The sequence below is a fragment of the Podarcis bocagei genome (genome assembly GCF_964188305.1).
Source record: "Podarcis bocagei genome assembly, chromosome: Z".
Taxonomy (NCBI): domain Eukaryota; kingdom Metazoa; phylum Chordata; class Lepidosauria; order Squamata; family Lacertidae; genus Podarcis; species Podarcis bocagei.
In genome coordinates this window covers 45,204,232-45,229,287 of record NC_138140.1, presented here as the reverse complement: position 1 = coordinate 45,229,287, position 25,056 = coordinate 45,204,232, and the positions used below count along the sequence as shown (strand labels likewise).

Here is a 25,056-nt window from a genome sequence, read left to right as displayed (position 1 = left end):
GCTGAGGTTCCTGCGCCTTTCTGCCGATCCTTGGTGCGCAGAGCATAGGATCGAACTGCGAGGTCGCCGTCCTATTACGCGCTGCCCTGAGAGTCAGCGCCGTTGTTCTCCTTGGCATTTACGAGTTGCATTGCGAGCAGATGTTGCACGAACATCTGGGTGGCTTTAATTGGGGTCGTGCTAATGAAACGCGGCCTTTTTGCTGATCAGAAGGTCGGCGGTTCGAATCCCCCGACGGGCTGAGCTCCCCTTGTTCGGTCCCTGCTCCTGCCAACCTAGCAGTTCGAAAGCACGTCAAAGTGCAAGTAGATAAATAGGTACCGCTCTGGCGGGAAGGTAAACGGCGTTTCCGTGCGCTGCTCTGGTTCACCAGAAGTTGCTTAATCATGCTGGCCACATGACCCGGAAGCTGTATGCTGACTCCCTTGGCCAATAAAGCGAGATGAGAGCCGCAACCCCAGAGTCGGCCATGACTGGACCTAATGGTCAGGGGTCCCTTTACCTTTAAACAAGCTATAGCTTAGGGCCCCATTCTCTTGGGGACCCCCCAAAAAATTCACTATTAATATACTTCTCCCTAATTGTATTTCAGTTCAACAATTACTTTGATAAAATACATATTTTGTTATGTGCAAATGGCTTTAGATACCTTTTAGGTCCATAAATTACCATATAGCATATATTCAACACAAAAAACAGCAACAATTTGTTGTTGACAAAGGACAGCTGAACATATAAAGGGCCCCATTACCTTCAGTAGCTTAGGGCCTCATCAAATCTAAATCCAGCCCTGGGCATAGCCGGGGGGGGGGGCAGCTGCCCCCCATCAAGTAAAACAATAGAAATACCTAACTAACTACAGTGGTACCTCGGGTTGAGAACTTAATTCATTCTGGAGGTCCGTTCTTAACCTGAAACTGTTCTTAACCTGAAGCACCACTTTAGCTAATGGGGCCTCCTGCTGCTGCCGTGCTGCCACCGCACAATTTCTGTTCTCATCCTGAAGCGACGTTCTTAACCCAAGGTACTATTTCTGGGTTAGTGGAGTCTGTAACCTGAAGCGTCTGTACCATGAAACATCTGTAACTTGAGGTACCACTGTAACCAGTAACGTCGGTTCCCCCCTCCCCCCGCGCTAACAAAAGTCCTGCCCCCCCAACAAAAATCCTTGCTATGTCCATGGCACCTCCCCAGGTGAAAAAAACCCACTGCATTAGCAGTACCGAAGTGACCTTCCTGGGGTGCAAGCCTGGGCAGCATGCATGGAGGTCCTGGACTGCCAAGACAACAAGATCCCCCCCCCCCCCAGCCTCACTGGTGTGGTCCAAAGGAAAGTAGAGGAAGACGCTTGGCACCAGCTTGGCTGCAGGAGTTGCCAGAAGGAGGCTTAAAGAAGAAAAGGAAAGGAAAGGAAAAAGAATAAAACAAAAATTTTGATAAAATCAATTAAAACAACTAATTTCGAGCATTGAAAAAAAAATAAACCACAGAAGATAAAAAAGAAAAACAGACTCAAAGAGTCTTCCAGTCCCTCAGGCCCTCTTTGCACTATTTGGGTTTGGAAGCAGCCAGCCAGAAACTCCCCTAGGTGAAACATCTTTTCCCTCATACCAGCATTGTCCACCAGGTGGCAGCAATGCCCCAATAAACAGGCCTTCTCTGCATACTCTGATCTCATATTTAACTATGACTTGCAGCCTAGCCCTGCGATGAGCTTCCATACGTGTCATTGAAGGGGGTCTGATTTGTAGGAAATGGTGTCTCAGGAGAGGAAGGCAAGATCTTACAGGTTTGTCTCATGCATCCAGCAAAGAATTTTGATCAAATGATACCACTTGCCGGGAACCAGATGTTGGGCTCAGGCAGGGACCCTTGAATGGGTTCCAGTGACCCTTTTGTTAGAAGGAAGGGGAAGTGTGGGTTTCATTAAGGGCCACATTTGTTCCCCCCCATAATGTGAGCACCATCTCTGAGACAAAGTGATCAGAGAATAACTACTGAAGTTTTCCCCCTTCCACTCTACAGTCAGGGAGTATCTCAGATGTCAAGACACATCCCACTATGGTCCTAACATCCCACAAGATGTAGCGATACTTCAAATTAGGGCACTGCTGCATGAAAACATTCCTGCTTATTCTGCCAAGCAGGGCTCAGGAATTGTGCAGCCTGGGGCAATTGCCTCATTTCACCCAGTAGTAGGGCCAGCTCAGCACCATTGCTACAAGTCCAAACCTTAGTCTTGATATGGGTAGTGCAACAGAAGAATTCACATCTTCTTTCCCCCTTGAAGTGCATGAACCCAAAGGCCAAACACAGGATGTGAAGAACCTAAGAAGAGCTATGCTGGCCAGAGGACCACCTAGTCTAGCATCCTTGGATCAAATCTATGTGTCCAGGTGTTATAAGAAAGCTGCAGAGATAGTGTAGGATAGTGCGCACCCCGGAAATGATCTCTTTCAGCTTCTGCCTTCTGGAAGAAGGTACAGGGTTATAAAGACTAGGACTAGCCACCTGAGGTTTCTATCCAAATGCGATTTTGGTTTTAAACACAGTGTAAGGTAGTCTCTATGGGAGTAAATTGTATTTAATTATGGGGTATCAGAGTTTTTAGGGGGCTAACCAGGCTGGGATAGCAGGCTTGTTGGTTTCTGAACGTCTGATGTAGATTTTTTTTCAATTTCATTGTTCTGTATGGGACAGTGACAATAAAGATTATCGTATCATATCCTCTCATAGTGGACAACCAGATGTCTATGAGGAGCATGTAAACAGGACCTGAGCACAACAGCATTTCTCCCACTTGTGATTCCTAGCAAACAGTCCTCAGAAGCTGCCTCCAATAATGGAGCATTAAAAATCCCTCAAATTGGGTCTACTAGACCCCCAAAACATTAAGCAATGTGGACTAAAGTTGCTCCTGGGGCCCCTCTGGGATTATGGGCCCTAAAGGTGAAGCTTCATTCATTTCATAGCAGAGCTGCCCCTGTCTATATCTGAGCCAAGGTCTTATTTGGGGTGGTCTGCTAGCTCAGTGGAGTAGCATGCGGTCAGGTCACAGGCAGCTTTTAAAAGGGATTACGCAGGTGCCTGGAGGAAAAGGCTCCAGATCAGAATACCAGTGATTCCCAGAGTGATCTGCCCGGCTGCTGTAGGAAGCAGGAGGCTCCATCAGATTGGTCTGATCCAGCAGCCTCAGCCTTCCCTGCTTGCGATAAAAAGGAATATCCCTCCAGCTCAGTTTTTCGTTTTATTTTAAGGCCGGCACTCATTACCCATGCTGCTCAAACTTTGCTGTCTTTGTTATTTAAGACACATCCTAAAGTACTTTTGTGTAGGAGGTGGGGTGGTTTCCTTAAAAAAAATGTTTCTGAAAGATTCATGAGCCCTGAGCTCAGAACCGCAGGAGAAGCATGCAAAGATTCTCATAAACCTCTGCACCCCAGGTTGAGCCAAAGGCACAGCTTCAGCGGAGAGGCGGATTTGCATAAATTTGCCACATTTCATTAGCATTCTAATAATTAAATGGCAAGGCACTCTTGCTGCCGCCTTCCCTCTTGCCCCCCTCCCTAATAAAGATCGTTTCCCAAGAGCAAAGCCCTGGAAAGTACATGCGAAAGCATTCAGTAATATATTCCTGGTTCAAACATAATCCTTGCAAGACATCATCTCAAAAGACGGTAACAATTTCCCAGGCTAAGAAGCAAGTATTCTGTGTAAGTTATTCATTAGCAAGCCTCTCTCGTTTTGTCCTAGGTTTATTAAATGATATTCAGCTGCTCCGTTAATTACCTCCTGATGGCTGCTTCTTCAGGCTCCCTGGGCACCAGACAGGGGAACCTGGGAACAGTCCTGCATTACAGAACCTCCACAGCAACGCCTGAAAGCCACTAGATCAGAAGGCATAACCCACAGCCTGGTCTTCCAGACAGAGGCAGTTCAGCTGGTTCAAGAATTCTGCAGCTGGACCACTGACAGGGACCAGTTTATCCAGTAGGAGTCACCAGCCCATGGGTGCCATGGCGCCCATTCAGTCTTCCGGTGGCACCCCGGGCAGGGATCCCAGACGCTGAGCGAGCTTTCTTTTCTTTTCTTTTAAAAGCAAGCCTCTAGTCTCCTAGAATGAATGCTAAGGGTGCATTCTAAGCAGTCTCTGTGAAATTGAAGTGGTGCAGCCATCTTATCAATATTGATAAGAAGGAAGGGAACTGAATAATTCGGACCTCTGAATCCTTGATTTTTGTCATCCTCCTCCAAGGCCAAATCTAAGACACACACACACACCAGGCTTTACAAGCCTGGTCTTTACAAGCCTGGCTTAAGCACTAGCCAGCCAATTCAGGTACAGCACAGGTACCTCATAGGTCAGTTTGTATTCCTAGTTAAAAATCCATTCTCATTTAGCTTTCGAGAGTGAATTAAGTAAAGGGAGGGCAAGCCGTCTGGCTGGCAATTCAGTTGGCTTGTGGTTAGAATTTAGATAGGCTTTTTTAGTCTGAGCAATTAAGTAACCGAACAAACTGTGAATGGAAAGGAAAACTCAAAAATTTGTGCTGTTCTAATTCTGGCAGCCCAGAGTTCAATGGTGATTACAACAAAGGGTCTGAGGGGAATATCAATGAACAAATTACATAGTGGCGCAGTTGCGGGGAGTGTGTTTCTGTGCAAGTCAAAAGGCAAAGCACAGCCAAGACTCCTTTGGTTTTAATGAGGAGTGTAAAATGTACACTTTTGTGGTGCTCTAAGCAATGCCCCAAACCCAGTAAATGGAAAGGTAAATAAACAAGCAGGCCTGGTTAGAACAGCCATAATCACAGACCCTCCAAGTGTCCCTATTTTCCAGGGACAGTCCTGGATTTACAGAAGCCATCCCAGTTTCTTATTTGATCTGGGAATGTCCTGCTTTTCCTTAAAGGTAAAGGTACCCCTGCCCGTACGGGCCAGTCATGACCGACTCTGGGGTTGCATGCTCATCTCGCTTAAGAGGCCGGGAGCCAGCGCTGTCTGGAGACACTTCCGGGTCATGTAGCCAGCGTGACAAAGCTGCTCTGGCGAGCCAGCACCAGCACAGCACACAGAAACGCTGTTACCTTCCCGCTATAAAGTGGTACCTATTTATCTACTTGCACTTAGGGGTGCTTTCGAACTGCTAGGTGGGCAGGAGCTGGGACCGAACGACGGGAGCTCACCCCGCCACGGGGATTTGAACCGCCGACCATACGATTGGCAAGTCCTAGGCACTGAGGTTTTACCCACAGCACCACCCGCGTCCTTAGGATGTTCCTATTTTCATGGGAGAAATGTTGGAGGGTATGGAGATATCTGACCCCTGGGTATAAATTATTATTATTATTATTATTATTATTATTATTATTATTATTATTATTATTATTATTAAATAGGGTGTCCCTATTTTCATTGGAGAAATGTTGGGGGTGGCATGCAATCATCAGTTCGCTGGTTAGAACTGTCATAATCATCACCCACAATTCCCCTTACAGAGCATGACCCTGGGTCATTGTGGAAAATGTCAGCTGGACTTGGCCTAGGGCCGGCCCACCCATCAGACAGACTGAAGCAGCCACCTGAGGCAGCGGAATCCCATGGGGCAGCACTCCGCCCCTGCCAGGATTGCACAACTGCTGCAATTTCCAGCAAGATCTTGATGGAGGTCGCTGCACACCCCTGTAAGTGAGGCTTTGGTAGCGGGGGCAGGAGATGGCAACTTCCTGTTTTGCCTCAGGAGGCAAAGCAGGGCATGCAGCCCCTAATAATAATAATAATAATAATAATAATAATAATAATAATAATTTGTACCCCACCCATCTCACTGGCTTGCCCCAGCCACTCTGGGCAGGTTCCAATAGAATATAAGAAACACACACACACAAAAATCAGACATTATAACTTCCCTGACTTAGCCACACAGTGCTACTTGTGAAAAGTTTTTGAATTTTGAATTGCTATTGTTATCTATTAATTGCCTTCCACATATGTCCCAAGGCAGTGGACAAAATATAATAGGAACAGTTAAAAGCAGCGCACACACAGAGAAAAAAACAGAAGATGAATTTAAGAACAAAACAAATAATGTGGTTATTTATTCATCACATTCCGCATATTTTTACAAATATTAAATAAAAAGTGTCAAAACGTTACCTCCGGAATCAGAAGCATCATGCTCCAGGGTACTAGTTGATGGTGCTGTTACTTATTATTTTATTTAATCAAGTTATAGGCCACTTATTATCTCAAAGCGGTTTACAACAAAAGTAAAAAAAAAAACCTGTAAAATACATTAAAACACAACATGGACCGACAATTAACCAATTAACTATTTAAAAGATCTGAAACATCAAAACACTTGAAGAACTGGAAAAAAGCACACAGAGGCAGATGGAGGCAGAAACTGCAGACACATTCCAGCATTTTTCTTCTGCCTGCGTTTGGCTCATGGCTCTGTTTCTGTGGCATGCAAGCAAGGAGGAGGCAGCTCTGACCCCCGGCACTGGTCTTGTGGGGCCCTGGCATGTTTGCAGCAGCATCTTCATGCCCCATCACCTGCCACTCCCTGGGTGGTCACTTGGGGGTGGTGTTCCTGAACTGCAGGACCCTGCACTTCTACCCTGAGGTCCAACCCTAGCCGCATCACTGTGTTCAGAAGTTGTTGGGAACATGCACAGGGGAGTTTTGGCCAACAGGTGCAATCTTGCCTCACCCTCCTCCTCTTCCTCCTGTTTCCGTGAATACAGCCAGCATAAATATATCATCTAAACAGGAACTTCTGTGTATTTAAAAACACCTAAACGCTGCTGTGATACATAATGCAGTCAGAATCCCAGTAAGATAATGCAAACAGCACAGGAGGGAAAAACATAGCTTCTTTTCATAATTGCTTATTAGGCCTTTCCTTGCCAGAATTATTTTATTCATCATCTACAGAAGCCAATTAATTCTTATGTTTTGCACGCACCATTGTTATTACCAACACCGTCCTATTATGCATCTTTGAGTCATCGGCAGCAGCACAAGGAGGTCATGAATAAATGGAGGCACTTACCTGAGGTTTGGTTTCTTTTGGAATGAGGACCAGAGACTGTGGCTACAATGGAGTGGTCCACAGCAACAACACCTCAAAAGGGTCTTGTTTCTCCCATAGCCCTAGGCTTGGATTCAAACATTGCTCTCTGACTCTCTCACCAGCTTGCTGCTTTCCTTCTGGATCACATCAGTGCTCCAAATTCTATTCTCTAAATTCAGGCTTTATCTGTTGAGGGAGGCCCCCCACCCACCCACCCATTTGCCATTTTGCACCACGCTCCTTAATCCCCCCATAATGGCTCATCACCCAGTTTATCACCTCATCAGGGGGTTAGCCTGGCCATTCCAATAATGAGAAGTCTTAGAGGGGTCTGGCACCCAGCTTAAAACCCCAATCTTATAACATGTTTCATGTACATTCTGCCTTCTGGGACTTTCCATGAATATCACACATTCCATGAATATCACAATCCCGCATATCACAAACAGAAGAGGGCTATTGTCCTATAGAATCAACCAACATTTAGCAATTTCTAAACGATCAATTTCTAAACAAAAAAGCCAGCATTTCTTGGTGAGATAAGTGTTTATTTCATAGAATCACAGAATTGTAGAGTAGCCCTAAAGCAGTCGTGACAAGTTGCCATCCAACCTCTCCTTAAAAACCTCTAAGAAAGGAGAGTCCACCACCTTCTGTTCCACTGTCAAACAGTTCTTACTGTCAGAAGGCTCTTTCTGATGTTCAGTCAAAATCTCCAATCTTGTAACTTGAAGCCATTGGTTTGGGTTTAACTTCCCAGAACAGGAGAAATCAAGCTTGCTCCATCTTACATGTCACATTTTTTGTTGGTATCCGTCTGTCTCGAAAAACAGTGGAGTGTGCCTCCTCTCAGGGGTGCAAGCCGGGGCAGTGTGTACGGAGGTTCTGGGCTGCCCTAACAAGACCCTCCTCTCGGTCTCACTGATGTGGTCCAAAGGAAAGCAGATGTTTGGCACCAGCTTGGCTGCAGGAGTTGCCAGAAGGAGGCTTACAAGGCACCATCCATCTGTCTTGGGGACACTCTTCTGAAGTTGTGCAGGGTTTACTCCCCTTTCTTGGGAGTAAGTCTCATAGAACATAATAGGATTTGCTTCTGAGTAAACAGCATAGATAGGATTGGACTGTCAGTGAATGATCTTACAGTAAACAATTGTAAATTCTGATGCTATGGGTATAACTCATAATGCAGCTATTTCCAAATTAACAGGCAGGGCTGGGTCACTTCTTACATCTTTGCAAACAAAGCTGAATGGACAGAAAGGAATTTAACATCGTTGTTTGTAAGAAGACGTTTATGGCTGACCTCATTAGCTTTCCTGAATCATTGACATCAATGAATTTGAAAAGTCAATGAAATTTCAGAAGCATTAACCCTGTAAGTATGTTGTAGCAAAACCACCACAAGTACAGTACTATAGCCTTGGGCCACCTTCAAACATATGATATAATCAGCCTTTCCAAATCTGGGTGCTGTTTTGGACTACAACTCCCATTGGCCTCAGCCATCAGCCATGCTAGCCAGTGCTGATGGGATTCATGGTCCAAAATTACTAGGTTCCAACTGCAGAGGATAGGACTAAAACCAAAGGATTCAAGTTACAAGAAAGAAGATTCTGGCTAAACATCAGGATAACTTTCTGACAGTCTCTGACAGTTTCTGACAGTCTCCAAGTGTCTCTATTTTCCAGGGACAGTTCCAGATTTACAGAAGCTGTCCCAGTTTCTGATTTTATCCTGGAAGGTCCTGTTTTTCATTAGGATGTCCCTATTTTCATCAGAGAAATTTGGAGGGTATGGAGTTTTCTAACCCCCAGGCCATCTGAAGGCAACGCTGTAAAGGGATTTTTTAAAAAAAAGTTTAATGGTTTATTATGTTTTTATATGTGTTGGAAGCCACTCAGAGTGGCCGGGGCAACCCAGCCAGATGGGCGGGGTATAAATAATAGAATTATTATTATTATGGAATAGGATGTCCCTATTTTCATTGGAGAAATGTTGGAGGGTATATAACAGCTGTTTGACAGTGGAACAGACTCCAAGGAGAGGTGGCGGACTCCGCTTCTTTGGAGATATTTTTTTAGCAGAGGTGGGTGGCCACCTGTCAGGTATGCTTTAGTTGAGATTCTTGCATTGCAGGAGTTGAACTAGATGACACTTCGGTTCCCTTCCAATTCTACAATTCTATGATTCTATAAATGGATCCAGTTACAGATAGGTAGCCATGTTGGTCTGCCATAGTCAAAATAAAAAAATTCCTTCCAGTAGCACCTTAAAGACCAACTAAGTTAGTTCTTGATATGAGCTTTCGTGTGCATGCACACTTCTTCAGATACCTGTAACTGGAACCATGGAAGGCACCACATTGAGCCGCATGAAATGGAAGTGGTATCTGAAGAAGTGTGCATGCACACGAAAGCTCATACCAAGAACTAACTTAGTTGGTCTTTAAGGTGCTACTGGAAGGAATTTTTTTATTTTCTCTATAAATGGAGTAAGCTTGCGGGAGGTTTCCTCTGTGGTTCCTTGGCCTGAGAGAATATTTGGCAAGACCTTTTAAGCTGCAACAGGACTTTTCTTGTTTTTAAACCACTCGGTTTACTCTTCACTTTCATAGCTTAACGGGCTCTGTTTCATTGAAATAGTATGATATAGCACTGAACTCAGGTCTGAGCCCAAGTCACCACTCAGCTGAAAGCTTCAGTGGGGAATTTTGAGCCAGTCCCTATTCCTCAGCCTAGCCTACCATTCAAGGTTATTGTTAGATTTATTTTTTTGCATTTATATCCCACCTTTCCTCCAGGAAGCCCAAGGTGGCATACATAATTCTCCTCATCGTCGTTTATTCCCCACAACAACTCTGAGGCCACCCAGTGAGCTTCATGGTTGAGTGGGGATTTGAACCCTGGTCCCTCAGGTCCAAGGGACGTGGGTGGCACTGTGGGTTAAACCACAGAGCCTAGGATTTGCCAATCAGAAGGTTGGTGGTTTGAATCCCCGCGACGGGGTGAGTTCTCGTTGTTTGGTCCCTGCTCCTGCCAACCCAGCAGTTCGAAAGCACATCAAAGTGCAAGTAGATAAATAAGTACCGCTCCAGCGGGAACGTAAACAGCGTTTCCGTGCGCTGCTCTGGTTCGCCAGAAGCGGCTTAATCATGCTGGCCACATGACCCACAAGCTGTACTCCGTCTCCCTCAGCCAATAAAGCGAGACTGGACCTAATGGTCAGGGGGACTTTTACCTTTACCCTCAGGTCCAAGTCCAACACTTTAACCACTACACTACACGGCACTGGCTCTCTCTTTAAATATCACCTCGTTCTTTTTTCTTTTCTTTTTTAAAGCAGATTTCAACTAAGGTTGAGGCAGCAATCCTAAACATGTACCAGGGAGCAAGCCCTACTGACTACTTCCATGAACATATGGATAGGATTGTGCTGTCAAATACACAATCAGAAAAGCAAAAACGAACACAAATATATGCCTTGCAGCAGCAACCTAAAAACAAGAAAGAATAAAGGAGAGAGCCTCCCTGAAGCTCTTTGAGAGATGCAGTTGGGGGGGTGTAAAAAACAAACAAATACGTTTTCTTCTTCTTCCCTAACTTTTTATTTGGTGTTAATGCATACAGACATATAATCTGAGAACCAGAGTATGGGAGGCAACACATTTGCATAATTAATGTTAAATCTAATGCATGCAAATCCTAGGAAATGGCAGAGCATTAGTGATGCTTGACAGATGATAAACTCCATTTTTAAAAGCCAAAAGATGCCCTTTTGGGGGGAAAAGAAATGAAGAAATGCTTAGCAGATGACAAACAAAAACCTCCTATATTGAACAGAATGAACAATGGTCATGCAATGATTTCAAAGGAACTGAGCAGTGGTGATTGGTACCTATTGGGGCTGGTGGCGCCTAAGACAGGGAGCCCAAACAGGAAGTTGAGTCAGAACCAACGACAGGAAGCACAGGCTAATTCTCCTTTTATCCCCATCCTGAGTTCTGTGAGGGCAGCACTGAGAATAAGGAGGAAGAACCTGACAGCTAAGGTCACCCCCTGGTCTGGATGCAAGTAAGGCAGGCCGGCAGGTGGGGGCTGGCTAAGGGCAGAATGAGGTTGGTGGGGCAATGCCCCATTTGCCCTAACACACCAGCCTCCGCTGGGCAGATGTGTTTCCTGTTGGGATTTTAGCTCCATTAAGGGGGACTGTCAGGACTGTACTTGAATCTGAAGTCATGCAGGAGGCAGGATAAGGATCAAAAGCATAAAATAAATGGGTATAGAGAAAAATGTTGCAAACAATAGAAGCCAAGTATAGTAAATGAAAAGGACGTGGGTGGCGCTGTGGGTTAAACCACAGAGCCTAGGACTTGCCAATCAGAAGGCTGGCAGTTCGATTCCCCGCGACGGGGTGAGCTCTCATTTCTCGGTCCCTGCTCCTGCCAACCTAGCAGTTTGAAAGCACGTCAAAGTGCAAGTAGATAAATAGGTATCGCTGCAGCGGGAAGGTAAAAGGCGTTTCCGTGCGCTGCTCTGGTTCTCCAGAAGTGGCTTAGTCATGCTGGCCACATGACCCGGAAGCTGTACGCTGGCTCCCTCAGCCAATAAAGCAAGATGAGCGCCGCAACCCCAGAGTCGGTCATGACTGGACCTAATGGTCAGGGGTCCCTTTACCTTTTATAGTTAATGAAAGCACTGTGCAACGGTTCAATATGCACAAGAACGCAGTGGTCATTCACAAAGAGCAATTGATTATAGCACCGTCTTCCCAGATTTGCTACGTTAAGGGCTCATTAAGAATTCCTATAGCACCACGTTTCCCAGGCACTGGTCCGCGCTTTAAAGTTCCATGTCCAAGCATGTCAGACCCTCTGAGTGTCCCTATTTTCCAGGGACACCCCTGATTTGGAGAAGTCATCCCAGTTTCTGATTTGATCCCAGAATGTCCCACTTTTCCTTAGGATCTCCCTGGTTTCATTGGAGAAATGTTGGAGGGTATGGAGTTATCTGACCCTGAGCTGTCTGAAGGCAATCCTGTATAGGGAAGTTTTAAAAAAATGTTTAATGCTTTATTATGCTTTTATATGTGTTGGAAGCTCCCAAAGTGGCTGGGACAACCCAGTCTGATGTGTGGGGTATAAATAGTAAAATTATCATTATGAAATGGGACGTCCCTATTTTCATAAGAGAAATGTTGGAGGGTATGGCATGTTGTTGTTGTTGTTTTAATGTCTTGGTGCTTTCCCCAGGAAAAACAGTGTTTTACCACTCAATCAGAGCAAATGGCTATGCATGGAAACCCAGTTGCTGTTCGCTCCAATTCAGCGATGAAATGTGGGTTTTCCTGGAGAAAGAGCTGGGGCGAATAAAAAGTGCTGAGACACAGAGCTTCAAAGTCCAGACCTGTGCCTAGAAATGCAGCCCAAAAGCAGTCTGGATGAACCCTTGGTTAGCACTTCTAGTGGCGATGGGTCTTGACTGGGCCCTAAAGGTCTACAACCTTAATCATTCAACTAAGACCATGGTGCACTTTTCTCTTCTTCTACAAGAGTTAAAGTTGGCACAGTAAAGGAAGATATTTTGTTATTGCCAGTGACTGCTTCTGTGAATGGATACTAAGCTTTATCACTCCCTCTAATAGTGAACTAAGGTAATGAGTGCCAAAAGGATTGTAGCCAAAATAGCACCACTTAGAAAAAAGAGGAAAGGATCAGCTTGGTTGGGAGAATGCCCAAGGTTTGCTGAAGAAAGACCTGAAACACTAAAAAAGAAGAAGTCTTTTCCCCACTGTTACTGTCATATCCAGGAGCAGAATTATGGCACCTACAACCAGGCTTGAGAGACCGAGAGGAAGGATTTCCAGCTCTGGTAAAACTCAGCTCAAATTAAGACTTGAATGTTATTAAACCCATTCCACTTGGTAGAAGTCTTCACCTTCCATATAATAATGGGTTTTTAATCTCCTATATCTGAACTGGCAATATATGAATGAGAACTGAAAGAAGATAAACCACTCAGAACACATTTCAGCTTATTAGCAGTATATAAATATTCCTATATACACACAAATGTCAGGCTGTCATCGCAAAGCGGTAGCGCCCATTAGAAAATCTGTAGCGTTGCAGCACAATCCTAGATTTGCAAGAAGTCAGGGCAAGGGGAGGGGAGCGAAAGAAAAGAAAGGGGTTTTGTTTAGAATTGCAGTTTTAAACAACAGCAGAGGTTTGAATAAAGCAGTGATGGAGGGACGCAGAGGAGCTGTAAGGAATGGGGTGGTTGAGTGAGGTGTAAAGAGAGGGGTGGTTGTTTAAGTGGTTTGGTAGGGTTGGCGAGCTACATGAGCATGGGTAGCAGGCCCAAACAGTTTTTCTTGAGATTTATGCCTCATAGTAAACAATCCAGTGTGCTTGTGTTTCAAAATATCCCATTGTCCTCCTTCCTTCCTTTAACTTTCCCTTTTATCTTATTTCTGTTAGTTAGTTTGTTTGAACATTACTTTATTTGCTTTTTGTATAAACAATAAAATGACAACACCCAGCTTTTCAGTGATCTGGAAGCCTCTGGAATTCATAGCAGACATGTTAATTTGGAGAGGCATCCTGGAAAATAGAGAGTTTGGAAACAAAGACGTAGAGGCTTTGGGCAAAAGCAGTAGCATGGGAAGATGTGGAACATGGTTCTGAGCAACTGTTTTGCTCCTGTCCCTGAATGGATGGGTTGTGTGGCCACATAATCATCACTCCATCTAATTCAAATGTTCAGGGGCCAGTGCAAGTGCACAGCCTAAACAGTACCATCCATGCACAAAGAAGATGAATCAACCGCACTGGGAAAAGGGAAAGGAAGTCCAAAGACTTAGGAAAAATGAAACCTGAGAAAGGAACATCCAAAAAAAAAAAAAAAAACAGTCCAGTGAGGACTGATGTTCCTTCCAGACAACCAGTTTATTGGGCATTCATCTTGCTTTGTTTGCAGCGAGATTAGGTAGCATTGGCTACTTAATGATTATGATTTGCTTGGGAGCTTAGATAACTTTGCATCTAAGCAAGTGTTACCCCACACTTTCCAGTGCATTTTCCAATCACAAAAAGAAAAGGGGGGGAAATCCAATCTTTCGAGGAAGTGGGTTTGTTATAAGACATCCCAATCAACTACAATTGTGCAATTTGAATTTGCCAGTATGTGGTTGAATCAGACCAGTGATCCACATAATTATGTTGGGGTGGGGAGCAGACATGGTCTGGAATATTCTGAAGAAAGACATGGTGCTGCCTTACTGGAACAGCAGAACGCTACACTGCAACTTTTTGTTTGCATGTTCCACTTGACACAGAAGCAATGCAGTCTGAAAGAGGGTCTGTGAGCTTTTTTGCAAAGGTGAGCTGGAGGGATCAACTCCTCTGAGGCCACCACCACTCCTAACCCCATGCAGACACTCCCTGAGAGATATCACAGATGAATAAAAAGAATGATTATGTTGTTTGTCTTCCGGAAGCAAAGAAAAGAAAAGAAAATCAGTGGCACTTTAAAGCCTAAGGAATTCATTGTGGCATTCATTTCCCATAGGCAATGCATCCGATGTGATAAAGCAGGCTTTCTAAGAAGAAGACTGCACATGTTGCTATGCTACCCCTTAAGCTTCAGCGAGGTTTGGACTGAAAGTTACTTTAGTAAAGAAGGTGGCTCAATTAAAAATGTCAAACATATTAGGGAGGGCAGTAATATGTTTGCATGCAGAAGGTCCCAAGTTCAGTCCCCAGTAGACTTCATTTCTGAAACCCTGGAGAGAAACTGCCTGTCAGTGAACACAGTGCTGAACCAGATGGACCCACTCTGCATAATCGACCACAAGCCACAGCACGCACACACCATTTGAATGGCAATACCCATCAACTTGGGGGTGGGGGGCTCAAATATTTTATTGGGGGGGGGCAGAAGGGACCTCAGCCCCTAGGAGTTGGCTCCTATGCTAATAGATCCATGCAAAACTTTTTGTGGGAGTCCAAGATTTAAGCTTGTTGCCCCCTGCTGGGGGGGGGGGTAAGCCCCGTCCAACATAATCGATCACATGACACGGTGCACGCACAGCATCAACGGGGGGGGTCAAATATTTTACGGAGGGGGGCTGAAGACCCCTCTGCCCCTAGGAGTTGGCTCCTATGCCACTACTTGTCACCTTGCCAATTGCCCTTCTACCCTTGTGGAGGAGACGCGCAGCCCGTCATTACCTTGCAGGAAAGCGAGGCGCTCCTCTGTCCCTCATCGATTCAGACGACGCCGTGGTCTGGGTCCCTGCAAATGTACCAGAGGATCACACAGAGAATGAGTAAGATCGCAAAGAGGAAGACAGCCACGAAGATCGCTTTGGCCACTGGGGAGACAAAAGTCTGCATCTTCTTTTTCCTCCTCCTCCTCACCACGAGGCAGTGAGAGGAACGAGAGAGAAGGATCGCTCCAGCGCTCTGCCCCTCTAGACATCACAACCGGCATGCGACTAAAAGAGAAGAGACAGGAGAAAAGTTGCACACAGTACCAGGAGTCGCAGCTGGGTCCCCTGGGCGCGCATGCGTTCTGCACAGTCTCTGTTTCGGAATGGACTCAGGACTCTTCCGCCGTGTAACACTTCGACTGCCAGGGCGCGGGAATACACCCTAAACCTCCTTGGGCGGTGTGATTAAGCGCTCTCTCTCTTTGCCTCCTCGGCTGTATTCGAGCAGAGGTCAATGTCTGCACGCAAGCCCGGTGCCCGGTGTCCTTCCAAGAGGAGGCGGCGGCTGCTGCTGGATCTTGTACTGCCCAGGCTCTGCACCCCTGTTGCTCCGGTCTTTATTTTCAAGCGCCACCCGCTCTTCTTTGAAGACAAATAAATGCGTGTAAAGTTTAGGGTTGGGTTTTATTTTGTTTCGCAAAATTTAGTTGCAGTGCGCAGCAACAGCTGAGTGTGGGTGAGTGGGGCGAGGATCATCCCACCGATCACTTATTTTCTCTGCAAAAGGGTCGTGTAATCAGTGTTCCAGATTCTGCAACGGGGGTGAGGGGATCAGGCTGTTGTTAGGCTGACAGGGCCCAATGAGAGCTCGTTTATGTAATTCATAAGATTACTATATTGTACCTCCTGACTGTAATAAAACCTCAAAGAACAAACAATGAGATTATCAGCCAAAAAAAAAAGACATTAAAAAATTCCCAACTGTTTAAAACATTAAAAAAGAAAAAAAAAATCAACATCAAGCTAAAAACCAGAATGAAATTCTACATGCCTGAATAGGCTTGGCACCAAGAAGAGTACTGTACAGGGAAAGCAGTTCCCTGATGTCAGTAGGCAGGGAGTTCCAAAATGTGAAGGTTACCACACTAAAAGATGCTTACAAATGTGGAACTTGACCAGGATGTCAGGAGCCTGCAAACACCTTCGCGGTAGTTGGCCTGCCCTGTGGAATGCCCTCCCAGCAGATGTCAAAGAAATAAACAACTCTCACTTTTAGAAGACATCTGAAGGCAGCCCTGTTTGAAGTTTTATTCTGTTTTTAGTGTTCTGCTGGGAGCTGCCCAGAGTGGCTGGGGAAACCCAACCAGATGGGCGGGGTATAATAATAAAATTATTATTACTATTACTATTCCTGCTGGAAGAGTTCAACACAGCTGGGATAACCGCAGAGGCCCCCTTGAACAAGAACAGACAAAGCTTACCCGAACTGTGCTCATACCACAGCCTCTGTGTCACGAACATGGTATGCTCTACCAAGGCAAAACACTCAGTGTCCTGGAGACATCTTAGATCTCAGGTCACTGGCACCAGCTGGACTGGATTGTCACCATGCAATTGCACTGAACAGTGCTAATGCCACACGGAGCTACCACAGCACTGACTGCGACGCGGTCACATCCTGAAGGTGAGCAAAGAGGACCTCTAGCCAATCTAAGGTTCTGCACTTTGTCAGGAAGAACCAGCTGCTCCAATATAAGATGAGGGACACCTGGTTTACTGGTAGGGAAAAGGATCTAGGGATCTTAGTGGACCACAAGCTTAACATGAGTCAACCTGAGAGTGATACAGCAGCAAAAAATGCTAATGCTATTCTAGGCTGCAACAACAAAAGTGTCCAGATCAATGGAGGACAACAACACAATGAAATTCAAAACAGTAACAATTTATTGTGCATTCATTCAAAATCCATTAAAAAATATTCATTTTTATTCCATTCTCTTCCAGTTCTTTTTCTTCTTGACACGTGGAGTTATACAGGGAGTAGATCATATATCCTAAGGAATTGAAAAACCCAAGATTCCGTGAGATCTTTTGAGGCAAAATAGTTAACAACTTTCGGATCTCTCTCTGTCCCCTGCCCTGCCCTGTCTTTTGCAAAACAAAGGTGTCAACCCTGTGCCCAGATTCGCCCCCCCCCCCCGGCCTCCCTGAGGTGGTCCAAAGGAAAGAAGAGCAAGGCATAAGGCACCAGCTGGGCTGCAGGAGTTGCCGGAAGGAGGCCTACAAAATGCCACCCAACCATCTTAGGGACTCCACTCTGCATCTGTGTAGGGCTCCATCTGCCGGAGCCTGTCTTCTGACACAGGGTTTGAGACCCATTGGCTCCCCTCCCCTGGTTCCCCAGCCTCTTCTCCCTCTGACTGCTCCTCCTTGTCCCCCCTCCACTCCCTGGGCTCTGAGACGTCTTCCCTTGCTGGTTCTCCAGATGCTTCCTCCCACCATTCCTCTGTGCCCAACCAGTCCATGACACCATTCCACCCCTTGGCCTCTGTCCCCACAAGGCAGCTTCCCCCTACCTGATCTGGTCCCACAGCCACTGCTTCCCTTCTGCCACCATGAAAAGATGGAGAAGGAGATCTTGCCGGCATCGTTCTGTCACCTGCAAGAGAAAAAAGGTAAGCAGGACGCCAGGAGTGCCTGCTTCTCTCACTACAGATGGACTTTTGAGGAAGTCTTACCTGCCAAGTGCATTTGGATGTTGGTCTCTTTCTGATGCCCAGTGGAGCCCGAGGTCTGCACTACCTATATATCTTCAATCATGATGTCATCTGGATGGAAGAGAATGAGAATGAGAAGAAAATGAAAATGAGATTTCCCACAGGCCTTTAGTCAAAGGGCGCTGTCTCCAAGGCTTACCTTCTTTTGGCTTCAGGCGGAAGCAAGCCAGGTCCGGCCGAACTACGGTCATCTGCAGAGGAAAGAAAAATCGGGGTCAGATCGGAGAAGCAGCGCCAAGTCAGGAAGGACGGGTCTCCCTCTGTCTTGGGCCCAATCCCTTGTTCCAGAGGACCTCCCTGGGCAGAGGTGGAAGGGCAGCAGCAGGAAAGGGGGCAGGAAAAGCCTCTGGCCTCATCCTGGCCCCCAGGGACACACCCCGCATCATCTGCGGTAAAGATCACTTGGGGATGTGATCTTGGGGGGATGGAAGTAACCAAAGAAATGAATAGCAGAAGGCAAGGTACTTACTCTGAGGTTGGGGTATTTCCAGGCAACGGCCAGCAGCAAGCAGATGCTGCTGGCTGCTAGTTCTTGAGCCTCCCCACTTTCCCCCAGGGCGTATCCTCGGAGGTCCTGCAGGAGGAAAGAGCGTCTCAGAGTCAGGGGCCAGTCTGGGCCAAGGCGGCCCCCACTGCCCCCACCACGGAGTCCCTGGAACTTCTGGACCATGAGGGTTTGCCAACTTTGGTCTTGGACCAAATTGGGGGCCAAACAGGCTCTGTGCCCCAGAAATAGGGCAGTCCATTGAGTAAGGGACGGGGGGGGGGACAACCCTAAAACCACACCTGATGCCATCGGGGCACTTACACTGAGAAGGTGGAGGAGGGTGCCAGGGTTGGGGGATTCCATAAGGAGACTGCCCAGCAGCAGCCAGTAGTGCCTCTTCAGTTCCTGCGGGAAAAGAGAGAAGAGAGTTTGAATGCTGGGTTGGATTCTGCAAGTGTGTGACGAAGAAGAAGAAAGCCTTGAAGGGAAGTCAAAACAAAGTACAAACTTCTCTCTTCTCCTCTTCCTCAGTGGCCCCTTTCAGCACGGCCTCCAATGTTCTGTGCAGGATCGCACTGATCATATCGCAGCTGAATTTGGGCCTCATCGTGCTGCAGAGATGAAAGGGAGAGGGTTAGAATCTCCCTTGCCCCCGTCTCCCTCCCGCCTGCTCTTTCCCCCTGGAGTTCTGCCCCCCTACCCACCCACAACCCCATCCATGCCAAAGACCCCATTCACCTTAGCTGGAGGAGGGCCTCCAAGGCAAGGGCCAGGGTCAGGGGCCAATCCCTGAAGTGCTCCAAGGGCCCCAGGATGTCCTGGAAGAGAACAGAGGAGGAAAATCAGCTCCGACCCCAAACACCAGGCTTGGCTTTGCAGGGGAATGGCAATCCCATGCCCTAAGACGGCAGGGTCCTCCTCTCTGCAGATGCACAACCCCAGACCCCCAGACCCCCCATCACTCACCAGAATGGCTTGGGCTGTCTCCTGCTTGGAGCACTTCAGGGATTGGAGCCCTCTGAGCTCAGCTGCCTGGCAGCTCTTGACGACCCCCAGGAGGTAGACTTGTTCATCCTCCAGCAGCTGAAATGGCAAAGTCAGGCTGTCGATTCCTCATGAGGGGAGGGCTTCTCCGCATCTGAGAGTGCAGAGTGGGGGGCAAAGAGCCTGGGCAGCGGGGGGCAGGTCTGAGGGATCCAGTCCCTGCTCTTGTTTTCTCCAATAGTCACCCCTGGGGCTGGGATGCGGAACCGCAGCAGAACTGCAAACAGAAGGACATGGGAAGAGGTGAGTCCTCTTTTGCATCCTTGGACTAATTGCCCCCATGCCCATCCCTGCCCTCCTCTGTCCAAAAAAGGAGGGCCATTGGCTCACCTGCCGCCACGGGCTGCTCTGTGTCTGGCTGGGGGGCCACCCTGTGGCAGCGCCTGAACAGGCGCATTAAGCACCTGATCCTAGAAGAGATGAGCGGAAAGAGTGACTCAGATGCTGGCAGCCCCAATTCTTGGGGGGTGTTGGTGTGTGAGGAGGGGCATCTGGAGAAAACAGTGAACCACTGCCAAATTGGCAGAACAGAAATACGTATGTGGAGCCTTGCCGGCCCATCATGACCAATTCCTTCCATCTCTCTGCAGTTCAGTGACCTGAAGGGGCATCATCAGAGCCTGAAAGAGGCAGCCTAGAGCATGAAGGGCTGGCAGAGAGAGAAAGGAGATCCCAAGTGCTCTGGGTTCAAGAGCTACGGCCATGCCAGGACCCAGAGAGCCTGGCCCACTCATTCATGCAGTCAAGCAGTATATAAATTTCATGAAGCAAATGAAATTTGGGTCACTCTTAACATTGTTACCGGATATTTTGGAAAGGGGGGCAGGGGGTTTTCCCCTCCAGCAGGCACCATACCCCCCTCCGACTGTACCCCAAATCAACACCTTCACCTCTGCAAATGTCCGCACAAAACACATCCTGACACAGTCCTTTCCTTTTTCTATTCCAAAGGCTCCCATAAATAAGGGTAGAACATTTGCCCTAATGAAGGCTGAGCCTTTCGCTTGCAAGGCACTCAACCAATCCGCTCAGACTATCCAAAGAGCTGTCCAATAGCAACCACTGAGCGCCACGAAACAGTACCCTCTAGAACAAAGCACTGAGGGCACAAGGAGAAGGGGATGACAGAGGACCAGATGGTTGGACAGTGTTCTTGTTGCTACCAACATGAGTTGGACCAAACTGCGGGATGCAGTGGAAGACAGGAGTGCCTGGTGTGCTCTGGTCCATGGGGTCACAAAGAGTTGGACACGACTAAACGACTAAACAACAACAACAGCAACAACAACAACAGAACAAAGCACACAGGCACTGCAGCTGCCAACCAGCTGTGGCCTCTGCTCTACAAGTAGGAATTCCCACTGGGAAAAGGGAAAAGTCAGAACCAGCCATGAAAACCATTCTTGGTCCATTGAAACTAGTCTTTTAAGTTTCAGTCTAGGCTCTTGCACTACCAACCCAGCTGTATGCTTGTGAAACATGGATCACTTATAAACGCCATCTCCAACTCCTTGAAAGATTCCATTAATGGTGTCTCCGAAAAATGTGACACACCACTTGGGAAGGCAGGCGAACTAATACCAGTGTCCTGGAAGAAGCAAAGATCACCAGTGTTGAACCAATGATTCTTCAGCACCAACTTCATTGGACTGGTCATGTCCAATGGCTGGGAAACATTGGCCTGCGAGCGCTCCAATAGGAGAACAGCCTTTACCAAAGGTGTCATGGGCTTTGAAGACACTTGAACTCAGGACGCAAGGGAGAAACGAGCTAAGAGGAAGGCACGCTTGGCAAACCCTCACTGTGATCAACTCCCGCCCAGAAAACTATGTCCCTACTGTGGAAGGACGTGTGGATCCAGAATTGGCCTCCACAGTCACTTATGGACTCACAGTTAAAACTCACTGCTCATGGAAGTTAATCTTACTCGGCTATGAGTGATAGAAGAAGAAGAAGAAGAAGAAGAAGAAGAAGAAGAAGAAGAAGAAGAAGAAGAAGAAGAAGAAGAAGAAGAAGAAGCAGCAGCAGCAGCAGCAGCAGCAGCTATCTGGTCGTAGCACTCGCCTACTCTTGCAGCGGGGAAACCTTCAAATATTCATATAAAAGCTCGGAAATGACTGGAAGAATCCGAGACCAGGGAGAGGAGACGGTGGAGGAAGATTGGAAGAAATTTAAAATTTATTTGCAGAAATACTGTAAAATTTATGAATGTTAAGGACATTGAAATGAATCGCAGGGGCTTTAGCAACAAAGTAAAATGTAAGATTGGACTAACAACAGATAAATTAATAGGATATGAATTTGTTGAATTAATTTTTAAAAAGGGATACAAGAACGGGAGACGTGAGGAAGTCGGGAAAATAAGCTAATTGAAGATGAGAAATTAAGAAAGAGGGAATTTTTGTTTTTTGTTACTATATGTGTTTTTATTTTATTTTTTATTTTTCCTTTGATGTGTTTAATGTTTGTATTTTTGTATTGTATTGTTTTTTGTGATTTTGTATTCTCTTTGTCTACGTATGCTTTTTTATTGTGAAAACTTAATAAAATATTTATATATAAAAAAACAAATATTCATATAAAAGCAATCCAACATCAGATTGACACCGTTCCAAGGCTGTTCTGCTCAGAAGAAAGATGGCTACCAGAGAAGGCACTTGGAACATGGCTAGGGGCAGCCATCATCCCTGAAGCATGAGACCACGTACACAGCAACCCTTCTGCCAGGGTGATCATCACTGCTCTCCTGTAGCCACCTCAGGGACAAGAGTGGATCCAACCTACATGGATTGGGGACTTGGCCAGGACAATAAGGGGTACTCAACTTGGCTGGGAAACAGGACCATGTATATATTTTTCTTTGTTTTACTTAATGGGTGTGTGGAGGTCAAGGGAGGCACAGGGACAAACCTGGGACTCAGGTGTCCGCCAGAAAAACCTCCCAGTTTGTGACACACACACTCCCCGGAGATGAAGAGAAAGGGATGCTACTTACAGTCTGCCCATGTTGACAACGAAAAGATCCCACCCTCCTATCTAAAGTAACTATCTAAAATGCCCACCCAAGCCTAAATCTGACCCCAACCCCAACCCCTGCCCTGTCTATACCTAACTCCCACCCTAACCCTACACTTAACCCTAACTATTCCTCTATCTAAAAAATGAAAATATATACAGAATACGCACAGGTGTGCACACACATACACAAAAATATTAAAACAAAGAACAAAAAATAAAATAAAATAAATAAAAGTGTTAAAATAAAAGAATAAAAGAAAATCAAAATAAATCAAATCAAATAAATCAAATAAAACTAATAAATGAAATCAAAATAAGAAAACGAAAAAAGAGCAAATCACTACTCCTCCTCTTACTCTCCACCAACTGCCACACCAACTGCCACACCAACTGCCACCACCACTTCTCTCCTCTAAGCTCTCCTCACTAACCTACAATGGCTGCCTGCAAGTCAGTGGCTTTTAAAGGAGAAGCAAGAGATGTCACAAAGGAGGGCGGGTCCTTGACACCGTGGCAACCCCCCCACCAGGACCTGGCCCCACCTGGCCCTTCCTGAGTGGTGATGCTCCTCTGTCAGAACTCGGAGGCACCTGCTGTTCCGCCTGCAGAATGCTCTAATCCCAAACTCTCTAGCCCTACGACTGGCTCTGCCACGATAAATCCATTTGTTTCTAAGGTGCTTGGTGGCTCTCTTTTTCTACATTTGCTGCGGGGGGCTTAATAATATCACTACCCCTCTGCACTCTGTGGATTAAGCAGGGCATGGATTTGCAAGCATTTGTAACTTCTGCCACATAATTTTCAGGTGGAACTCAAATCGGGAGAGAAAAGGGTAAATGCAGCCTGCGCTTTCCATGTGGGGGGCACATTTCGTGGTGCATGCAAGATTAATGGTGGGCCATAACATTAAAGGCAGGCACGTTGTGGACCTGTCCGGCCTAAGTGGGGAAAGGAACCATCAAATTAGCTCATAAAACCTCTCTGGCATGGGAACACATGAATTCCAGAGCCATGGACACATGAATGCTTCACAGTCTGTTGTTTTTCTGCAGAATTCACATTTGGAAATATGCCCAGTCGCAAAGAGCACATACCTGCTTCATTCCAAGTCCCCAAAGAGGCAGGCCTGTTCCAGTCCCCACCTCAGATAGTCTCAAAGGGCAAAGAAGCCAGTGCAAATTTATCAGCAATTTCAGCAGACGTTGTGTCTAAAGAGTGCAGCAGCTACATTTGGGCTGACCAAAATTCTGGCACCTTGGCTGAGTGTCCTGGAGCATGCACAGAAATCCTTGATCTCCAAGGGGGATGTAGCATTTCAAAGACCACAGGGCAAATGTGCTCCTGAGCATATGCAGAATCCTTTTCCTCTGGTGAGGTGTGGGGAACCTTTAGCCACCCCAGCTCTTGCTAGACTGCAACTCCCGTCAACTCCAGCAAGCAGTTCAGCAACATCTGGAGGGCCAGAGGTTCCCCACACCTGAGCTAGAGACTGTGCAGGTATCTGTGGATTCTGGAGTCCCAGAATTCGCCTTAGGTATATTTTTTCATGGAGGTTAGTGACTTCACCTACCTGATGCTGCGTAGGAGGTGACCTAGGATGAGATGGCTGGCAGGTACTCATGCTATGGCCTGGCTGACTTGCTTGCACAGTAAACAGGAGGCGAGTACTCAGTGTGTAATCTTATCACAGCGAAGAACGGTAGCAACTTCCCCAAATCTCTTGCTAAGCAGCAAAACTCTGTATTGCTGGGTCTGCCTGCTGGCAAATATAACACTGAATTACAATGGTACAAAATAACTCAGCAAGCTAACATTTATCAAGAGTTAAACAAAGGTTAGTGTACTAAATATTATTTCCAATTCTAGGTAGTTTGCTATTGGAGAAATACCATATATGATTATAAAAATCTAAAGCAAAAATTATTTAAATATATGATTTCATTTCTAGATCAGACAGACAAGATTTCTTCTACTATATATTTATTTCTTTATCATATACACACAAAGCTTCTATTTTTAAACAGGAAATATTTTTGTAACCTAAGGTCTGTTATACAAATCCATACAGATGTTCATTTTGTTACAGTTCTGTTAAGTTGTATACAAATTATAAAGATTCCAAGTTTTTTTATGTTCTGCCATGAGTCTATTGCGAGTTTTGCCATTACTGCATATTCTGATAGTTTCTCTTTCCATGCATCTATTCCAGGACATATGTCAGATTTCCATATGTTAGCCAACACCACTCTGACTGCTGTGGTCATATAACTAAATAGTTCCACTGACAATTTCACAATACAGTAGCTGAAGGAGTCATTCCCAACAGCATAGTTTGGGGGTCCAATGCAATTTTTATTTTATTTTTTACATTTTTTCATTTCAAAACGAACTTTCCTCCAAAACCTTTTGGTCTTTTCACAGGTCCACCATAAATGGAAGAAGGT

The 25,056-nt window shown here is 46.1% G+C and overlaps 1 protein-coding gene across 8 annotated transcripts; it reads right to left on the bottom strand.

Moving 5' to 3' along the window:
• Window positions 1–17,212: 17,212 nt before the first annotated feature.
• On the bottom strand, window positions 17,213–24,791 carry LOC308578575 (uncharacterized protein). Of its 8 annotated transcripts, none has more exons than XM_081179077.1 (11): window positions 24,179–24,791; window positions 19,925–20,004; window positions 19,780–19,811; window positions 19,517–19,633; window positions 19,289–19,368; window positions 19,059–19,161; window positions 18,872–18,955; window positions 18,533–18,637; window positions 18,203–18,254; window positions 17,863–18,114; window positions 17,213–17,340 (listed from the first exon to the last, which is right to left on the bottom strand). In XM_081179077.1, exons 2-10 carry the CDS (start codon window positions 19,989–19,991, stop codon window positions 18,089–18,091), a joined length of 666 nt encoding a protein of 221 aa, XP_081035203.1. In that variant the 5' UTR covers window positions 19,992–20,004; window positions 24,179–24,791; the 3' UTR covers window positions 17,213–17,340; window positions 17,863–18,088. The 8 variants fall into 8 exon arrangements, with proteins under 8 accessions (XP_081035203.1, XP_081035204.1, XP_081035202.1 ...); XM_081179078.1 differs by having other exon boundaries at window positions 24,183–24,791; XM_081179076.1 differs by lacking the exon at window positions 24,179–24,791 and adding an exon at window positions 22,590–23,555.
• Window positions 24,792–25,056: the final 265 nt, after the last annotated feature.